The sequence below is a fragment of the Mobula hypostoma genome, chromosome 5, assembly GCF_963921235.1.
Source record: "Mobula hypostoma chromosome 5, sMobHyp1.1, whole genome shotgun sequence".
In the NCBI taxonomy this organism is placed as follows: domain Eukaryota; kingdom Metazoa; phylum Chordata; class Chondrichthyes; order Myliobatiformes; family Myliobatidae; genus Mobula; species Mobula hypostoma.
Window position 1 is genome coordinate 140,318,203 of NC_086101.1, and position 9,417 is coordinate 140,327,619.

Below are 9,417 nucleotides of genomic sequence, written 5' to 3' on the forward strand. Positions count from 1 at the left end.
TGATCTGTGGAAATCTCTGGAACGCCATGGATTCCAACATTTCACTGTTTCATTTGGTCCATGTTGCATTCCGAGTACTGTGGATAAAAAAGATGGAAAGGGACAACCCTCCTTACCGTGGATTAATCCTGGGACTGTAGGAGCAGAAGGTGGAAAAGTATGGAGGAGGTGGGATGGGAGGAACAAATTCATCCAGATCCGGAATCTGGGGTGTACCCTCAGACTCTTCTTGGGGTACCGGGGCTTCAATCTGACAAAACATATTGAACAAAAAGAACAATGAGATATGCATACAACTCAGAGAGACTGAGACACAGGTCCCCTTTACATGCAAAGGAACACCACCTTCTGCAGGCTCCCATCCTTGCTTGGAAATACTGCATGTCCCTGTTTCTTTATGATCATTGGACCTGCATCCCAACATATCAGTAGAACTTTCACCACACTGACTGCAGCAAATGGTGAAAGTAGTTCAGCACCACCATCTCAAAGGAGGTTAGGATGGGCAATAAGTGCTGCCTTCACCCACAATGAGCACAACTGAGTAGAAAATTAAAGCGAGGAACCATCCCTTGCTGCAAGATATTGTCTGTCAATATCCTACAAGTGGCACAGCATGCAAAGAATTCTATCATTTCTTGTGGCAGTACTGAAAAGGACCTCAAGTTATATTGTGTTTTTCACAACAGATCCCAGTTACATATTTCTCAAGTATTCTCAAGCAATGATAATTGTAATCCAATTATTTGTTTTAAAGGTGGATAAATATTGGCAATGCAACCAGGAAAAGCCTTCCTGCTCTCCTGGCAAATAGGGCCGTATCATCTTTACAGCCACCCACAATCTCTTAAATCCACCCAAAAGCACTTAATAGGGGCATCCCATTGTGAAGATTGCTCCTCCTGCAGTAGGATACTCCCTCAGTACTGCACTGGTAGTTTCAGTGTGGATTGGCCGCTCAGATCTCTGCAAAAGAACTCGAGCACGCAACCTTCTAAATCAGATACAAGAGTGCCTCTGATTTGGCACAACATCAAAAGGTTTGGATGAGTGGCCGTTTTGAAAATAAACAAAAGTGGTTTTGTTAAGCTCACCGCCTGAGGTCGCCTGCCTGAGAAGATCTGGAGATACTGTAAAGCTGCAGCTACAACACATACTGTGGTGGTCAATGCATTGAGCACACAAATGGCAAACAGGAGGTCCTGGGAGGGGGGAAAAAAGAGAGAAATAATTAATGGGAGCCCAGGCAGAACACCACAGATGCTGGAAATCCAAAGAGAAGTTACTGACAATAACCAGCACATCATCTGTGGAGAGAGAAACAGATAACATTTCAGGTTAAGAATCGGTGCAAGGTCACCACCCTGAAATGTTAATTCTGCTTTTTCCCTCCATGGACGCTGCTCGATCTGCTCAGTTGTTTCCGACATTTTTAGAGCAGTGAGTCTGCTTGCCATGCTGTAGTAATACAGCAACTGAGAGTTAACATGATGTGAAAGAATCATTCAAAATCAAGGCACTGAGGATGACCACTTGGACCACAGCATCATCACCAACTCTTCCCGTTTCCAGGATCATTGTACACGGCTGAGTGGATGACAACAAATGCAAGTACTTTGTAAATGTGAGCATGATTCTACCTCCAGCAAATTTTTCAGGCAGTTATCTTCAGGCCCCAAGCAAACTTTGGGTGAAAAGATTTCTCCCCAAATCCCTTCTGAAACCTCTACCAGCTCAAATGATGAAATACTCTGCTCTGCCCTTCTTATCTATTTTACCCAGGCCTCCTACTTTTTAAACACCCCATTTAGTCCTTCCTGGCATAATCACTCTCTTCCCGTGTGGCCCTGACCATGAGATATATCCTGGAGTTCAGGAGTAATGTCGTTTCCCAGAAAGTGACTGATGAGAATGTGTAATCATAAAGCACATGGTATTCCACAGCACAGGAAGTGACCATTGAGTCTACAGCATTACACTGGGCAAATAAATAATCTCTTTAGCCTATTCTGAACACAGAAAGGTACAACACAGCAATGGGCTGTATGATTCACAATGGCTGTGCCAAACACAATGCCAAGTTAAACTGCCTGCATGTCATCCATATCATTTCATCTCTGCACAATTCATGTGCCTATCTTACAGTGTCTTAAACACCACTGTCGTACCTGCTTCCACCACTTGTCCGGGCAGCCTGGTTCAGCACCCACCACTCTGTGTCAAAAACTTGCCTGCACATCTCCTTTAAACATCCTCCCTCTCACCTTAACTGTCTTTGACATTTCTGATATGGACATAAAAAAAGATTTTTCATACCCTATCCATATCTCTCAAAATGTTACAAACTTCTCCCAGGTCTCCCCTCAGCCTCCAATGCACCAGAGACAACAATCCAAGTGTGTCCCACCTCTCATAATAGTTCATTGCCTCTGATCCAGGCAGCTTCCTGGTACATTCTAACTCGCAGTCCATAGCCCTGTAGGTTAGGCCACACCTGGACGCACTGACAATTTCCACCTCCTTCACCCTTTTAGACAGGGAGTTCCGGAGCCCTCCGTTCTTTGGACAATCACTTCTTCAACATCCTCTAATCAATCCAGAAATAACTTTACATTTTTTCTCTTCTTGTTATTGACTTCCCTGCTAAGGACATAGTTCTTCTTGCTTACTCTGACTAAGATTCAGCACTTTATGCACCTCACCAGGGTCCTCACAGAAAGGGTCCCATTGGCCCATCAAGTTCATGTTGACCATTAATCTCTCATTAATTCCATTATTCATTCTCCCCACATTCTCATAGACTCCTCCCAGATTCCATAACTCACCCACATACCGGGGGCAATTTACAGCAGCCAGTTAGTCTGCCAATCTGCATATGGAAAGAAAGTGGAATGTCTGGAAGAGAGGATGTGCAGACTCCACCCAGACAATACCCAAGGTCAGGATTGAACCTGGCTGGGTCTCTCACTTTTGAGGCAGCTCCTGTACCAGCCCCACCACGGGTAATCCGAAATTAGAAAATACTGTGCACGCAGAGAGATGGAAAGGTCCAGGAGGGAATTCTAAAGCTTAGAATTTCACAGAGCACAACTAGCGACAGTGGAATATTTAACACATACAAAAAGAGGGACCTTGATGAATCTGAGGTCAGTGTAGACCAGGCTGATATGCTGGAACTTGTCGAGGTCAAGAAAGAGACTATGTGCTGAAACTGAAGAGAATTCAAAAAAGGTTCACGAAAATAATTCCAGGACTGAACAGCTTGTCATATGAAGAGCATTTGATGGCTCTGGGCCTGCATTCCTTGAATTCAGAAGAATGAGGGGTGACCTCAATGAAACCTATCGAACGGCGAAAGGCCTTGATAGAATGGATGTGGAGAGGATGTTTCCTATGGTGGGGGTTGAAGACCAGAGCACACAGCCTCAAAATAGAAGGGTGTTCTTTTAGAACGGAGATGAGAAGGAGTTTGTTTAGCCAGAGAACGGTGAATCTGTGGAATTCTTTGCCACAGGCAGCGGTGGAGGCTGAGTCTTTATGTATATTTAAGACAGAGCTTGATAGATTCTTGATTGGTCAGGGCATAAAAGGTTACGGGGAGAATGCAGGAGATTGGGACTGAGAGGAAAATTTGATCAGCCAGGATGAAATGGCAGAGCAACTCGATGGGCCAAATGGCCTAATTCTGCTCCTGTATCTTATGGTCTTATAGAACCTTTGATGGCGAGATGGTGGCATGACTGGTCACAGCACCTTCTATAGGGTCAACAAAAGGTGTTACCATTGTACTTAAACATACTTCTAACATTCACAAGATCCTGCATTCATTAAAAGCTTAAAGAACTGCAGGTCTACACCATCAATGAGTTGCTCACTGGTGGAGTTGACGAAAGAGCTGTGCGATGTGCTGCAGCCTGAGTCGATGGAGGCTTACAGTCAAACAGCGAGTGGCTGTCATGGTCACTTTTCTTGCGGTCACAAGACCCCTTTGGGCATTGTTAATCTGGTTAATCAAGTTCAACTTGCTGATTTATTGGATGAGAGCAGAGGAAGATGGCGGAGTACTCCCTGGCCTCAGTCAGAGTGATGTCTAGGTCTGAAACCATGGTGTCGCCTGTTTGCAGCCGCCGCAGTGAGGAGACCAAGCCGTGGCACTCCCCTGGGGGCAGTGTGGCGCAGCATCCAGAACAGAGCCGACGCTGCCTTCCCAGGGTTTCACTCGGCAATTGACGAGCTCTCTTATGGTCAACTGCAGATTTTGTAGCGACACTCGATGAGACTCGGGCTTCAAACTGCGGGTCGCTTGCCGGGGCAGAGGTGTCTGAGCCATCACGCTCCACCAGGGCGTGACACAATGCAGTTGTGTTTGACTGAAGCTTTCAAATGGACTGAGTGGTCTGAACTACATACATATATACTTCAAAGTTGCTGGTGAACGCAGCAGGCCAGGCAGCATCTCTAGGAAGAGGTACAGTCGACGTTTCAAGCCGAGACCCTTCGTCAGGACTAACTGAAGAACTAACTATATATAGTCAAGACTAACTATATAAATAAATAACGGATGGGGTACGAGGGGGAGGTGGGGCATTAGGGGAAGTTAGAGAAGTTAACTTCTGCTAATGCCCCACCTCCCCCTCGTACCCCATCTGTTATTTATATACACACATTCTTTCTCTCACTCTTTTTCTCCCTCTGTCCCTCTCACTATACCTCTGCCCATCCTCTGGGCTTTCCCCCCCCCCACCCCTTTTCCTTCTCCCTGGGCCTCCTGGCCCATGATCCTCTCATACCCCTTTTGCCAATCACCTGTCCAGCTCTTGGCTCCATCCCTCCCACTCCTGTCTTCTCCTATCATTTTGGATCTCCCCCTCCCCTTCCCACTTTCAAATCTCTTACTAGCTCTTTCTTCAGTTAGTCCTGACGAAGGGTCTCAGCCTGGAACGTCATCTGTACCTCTTCCTAGAGATGCTGCCTGGCCTGCTGCGTTCACCAGGAACTTTGATGTGTGTTGTTTGATCTGCAGAATTCCTCATGTATACATATATATTTGTCTGGTTGTGTTTTTATTGACATTCTATATGTGCCTGTATAAGCGAGGACTGGGCCTCAAAGCTGTGATATCACCAGCAGGCACCGGGACTGGTCGAGAGATGATTTCAGTGGGCTAGAGGGTCTGGACTATATATACATGCATATTGTATATTGTTGTATTTTTCCTAATATTCTATATGTAGGGCATGGGGTCTGGTGGGCTGGGGGGTCTGGACTACGCGCATGCATATTCTGTGTTGTTGTACCTTACCGATATTCTATATGGGTTTGTTGACTTGTATGTGCCAGGACTGGGCGTTAAGCCGTGGTGTTGTGATTCTTTTATTCCATAAATGTGTTCTTGTGTGTAACTGTTGGTGACGTGTTTTAGCACCATAACTCCATAGTAACACTGTCTCATTTGGCTGTCTTCATGAGTATCCCTGTTTGGTTGATTGACAATTACACTTGAATTGAAATAAATTGAAAAACATTAGGGTAGGCAAGTCCCCAGGGCTGGACGGGGTATACTCCAGTCACAAACAAGAGAAAATCTGCAGATGCTGAAAATCCGAGCAACACACACAAAATGCTGGAGGAAATCAGCAGGCCAGATAGCATCTGTGGAAAAGAGTGAACAGTCTACGTTTTGGGCTGAAACCCTTCATCACTACTGCTGACAAGCCTCGGCCTGAAATGTTGACTGTACTCTTTTCCATAGATGCTGCCTGGCCTGCTAAGTTCCTCCAGCATTTTGTATGTATTGCTAGGATATACTCCAGGTTACTATGGGAAGCAGGAGAAGAGATTGCTGCACCTTTAGAAATGATCTTTGCATCCTCATTGGCCACAGGAATAATACTAGAAGATTGTATGATGGGAAGTGTTATTTCCATTGTTCAAGGAAGGTAATAGAGATAATCCTAGGAATTATACACCAATGAGACCTCTATCAGCAGTGGGCAAACTATTGGAGAGGATTCTTAGAGAAAGGACTTATGAGCATTTGGAGAAGCATGGTCCGATTAGGGATAATCAACGTGACTTTGTGAGGGGTTTGTCATTACTCACAAGACTGATGGACATTTTTCGAGGAAGTGGCAAAAAATGAATGAAGGCAGGATGCAGGTAGACAACTGTCCATCGGGTTTTCGTGGTAAGATATGGAAGTAGATTGCCAGGCCTTTCTTCCGCACACATACCGCTGCTGCCCAGATTGGGACCCGGCTGGATTCAAACTCAGGACCATACACGTTGAGGTCCAGTACTGATGCCAGTATACTACTGGCTAGCCCATATGAATTTATAGACTCATGCAGAAAGTTGAGACCCTTCAGAAAGGGTCCAGGGAGACTTGGCAACTTGGATTCAGAATTGGCTGCCCACAGAAGGCAGAGGGTGGTAGTCGGTGGAGTGTATTCTTCCTGGAAGTCCTAGTGGTGTTCCTCAGGGTTCTGTTCCGGGACCCCTGCTCTTTGTGATTTCTATAAATTAGTTAGATTAGGAAGTGGAAGGGCGAGCTAATAAGTTTGCAGATGCACTGTTCTATGAGATTTGTCAAAATAAATAGCAGGTTTCCATTTAAATGAAAATCTGTCCTTCATGGGGCATACAATCCAGCTTCAAGAAACTATTTAGAGGAAGGTGTGCCAGATATCCACTCTACTTTGGGTTACAAAATGCTTGCCTACATTGCTTCTGAATGGCATGGCTCTAATTCTGATACATCCCCTCATCCAGTCAACAGATGACATAGTTAAAGAATCAGAATCACTTTATTGCCAGTATACAAAACATACCAGAATGGATTGCGATTCGGTGCCAAACATAGAACACAGGACAATACCATAACAGAGAACACAGTAGCAACAACACTTTACAAGACAATAGCGCAAACAGCCACGAGAAATCAACAATTAGCAGTATGGTCATATGTGTAAATGTCAATAATCAAACTTAAATAAATGTGAGCATATAAACAGACTCAATAATTATCAACGGAACAAGGAAAGCATTTTATGGATGTTTTGCAGGGACAGTGAGGGTATCACACCTGTGTGAGTTTTGTTGAGAAGCTGGGTAGCTACGGGAAAGAAGCTTTGGAGATGATGTGTAGCCCTGGTGGTGATGGACTTGTAGCGCATCCCTGAGGGCAATTTGGTGAATAGGTGTCTGCTAGGGTGGGAGGAGTTAGCGGTAACTTCTCCAGCTCTTTTCATTGCTCTGGCGATGGACAGCTCTTTTAATGTCACAGCCAATGATCTTCTCTGCTGTGTGCACCACTCGCTACAACCTAGACTTGGAGAGGGAGGAGGTGGCAGGAAACTAAACAGTGATATAAGTGGTCACAATGATGGCCGAGTAAAAACTCACCGGGATACGCCATGAGATATTAAGTTTCCTACACTGGCGTAGGAAGAACAATCTCTGCTGGGCTTTTCTACAGATGAACGTAACATGCTTGTCCCAATTCAGTGTATTGTATTGGCCCCCGGAATCTGAATGACTCGATCACAGACACAGCCTGACCATTAATTTCTGGGGGGGGGGGGGGGGGTGCACGTAGGAGGTTGTTGGTGAAAGTCAATCTTCATTTCTGCTGTCTTTATAACATTAAGCAGCAAGTTGTTAGGAACACACCATGCTACCAGGCAGTCTCACTCTTTTTGATAGCAGTATAACATTATTATTAGAGATGAGACTGTTAGAACATATTCTGGAGTTAGGATATATAACAAATATTAACCTCAATAGCAATGAACCTTCAGATCTAAACCTGAATATGGATTGTAGAATGAATTTAAATACAGTTCAGAACAGTAAATTGCAGATCAGGAAATACCCAATTGACTGATATATGTCTGCATATGCATGAATGCACGCAACACTCCATTGCATGAATACGACTAGTAATTCGCACTCATTTTAGGTGCATTGGTGGGAAGACGCAGGAGTTGTTAACAATTACATGCAACTCAAAAGCAGCATTATGAGGGCATAGTAACTACAAAAATTGTCCTGTTGCCTTTGGTCTTTAACATATCAAAATGTTCTGTAATATTGGGTGGGTGGGTCGGTCGGTCGGTCGGTCGGTCGGTCGGTCGGTCGGTCTCTCTCTCTCGTGTCTCAAATAAATAATTTTATATCTACCAGCCGTGTCTCCCTGCTGACTTAGTTCACAGTTACAACAAAACCAACTACAGTCATGTCATCTGTGAACTTTAGGACTTGAATGAATTTGTCTGTGGAGGTACAGTCACTTGTAAAAAGTGAGAACAGGCAGTGTTAAAGAACACAGCCCTGGGTGGGCCTGTGCTTATAGTCATTGGATTATACAAATAAGAGACCAGCCTTGCATAGGCCTTGTCTCTTTATTCTCTTTGTCTAGCTACTCTAGCCCTTTACTCATCTGAGAGAGATTTCTGGGATCACAGTTCCTCTATAGATGTACAATCTTGTCTAGGCCACAAGGGAGGTATCAATCACATCCCGAGGCATCCTGGTTGAAATGCCTGCATCAGCTGTTTTAGCTTTTCAATTTCTGGATTCAATTGCTCTGGAAGATTCGGGCTTGTTAATTAGTCAAGCTGGAGCTCAGTGAAGGATTTTCCAGCCACGTGCCATAGTTTTACAAGCAGATGATGCGTGAACTATACCTTAAGCACAAGGCGAACAGTGTCACATGTCACGGAGAGAACTGGATATAATATCAATATTTCCTTCTTACTGCTGCATTTCGTTGCCTGGCTGTCTTCGCAGCAGAAGCAACTGCTACCCTCAATAATCTTGACCTGCAAGTACAAAAAGAAAAATACATTAGATCGAAGTTCTAGCTTAACTGAACGCCAAGTCTCAACAAGTAATGAATGCATCGGACAATAAGAATTTCTGTTTGCAACTAAATATTTGACGCATATCCAACTTCAATCTGTTGTTGACTTACAGCATCAACATTTCCTGATGCTGATCCTTCAGGGGTGATGTAAAGGATTCAAAGGGTCCTATCTTGGGAAGACCAAGGGAGTTTTCCCTGACAGATGGCATTCTTGTCACTGCAACATATGATTCTGAACTCAAGTCTCAAATCCAAAATGTAAGCCCAAAAATCTTAACCCACAGTGCAATGCAGTACAGTGGGAGAGCCACACTGTTGGAATTGGTACCCACTGGATGAGATGCTACATCAAGGCCCTGCTGTTCTCATACATACATGTCTATAAGAACAAGTTACTGTTTTTTTTCCAATAAATCATTCTCAAATGCAGTTGACATTCACAGAGTTTGTACTTTCAAATCACCTGTATCAATATCTTGGGAAGAGACAGATTCAAGTGTCCTGCTCTAGTGTGCCCCACTCTCAAAGGATAAAGATGGCTCATTTTTGTT

General features: G+C 44.4%; 1 protein-coding gene across 3 annotated transcripts in view; it reads right to left on the reverse strand.

Annotated features, from left to right (window-relative positions):
- Positions 1–9,417, reverse strand: part of fam189a2 (family with sequence similarity 189 member A2) — a 108,691-nt gene that overhangs the window by 34,576 nt on the left and 64,698 nt on the right. For all 3 annotated transcript variants that reach the window (XM_063049067.1, XM_063049068.1, XM_063049066.1), the window contains 3 exons: positions 8,688–8,822; positions 1,095–1,202; positions 117–250 (listed from right to left, as the gene is read on the reverse strand). In XM_063049067.1, coding sequence (XP_062905137.1) covers positions 117–250; positions 1,095–1,202; positions 8,688–8,822 — 377 coding nt within the window. The remainder of the gene's footprint in view (positions 1–116; positions 251–1,094; positions 1,203–8,687; positions 8,823–9,417) is intronic.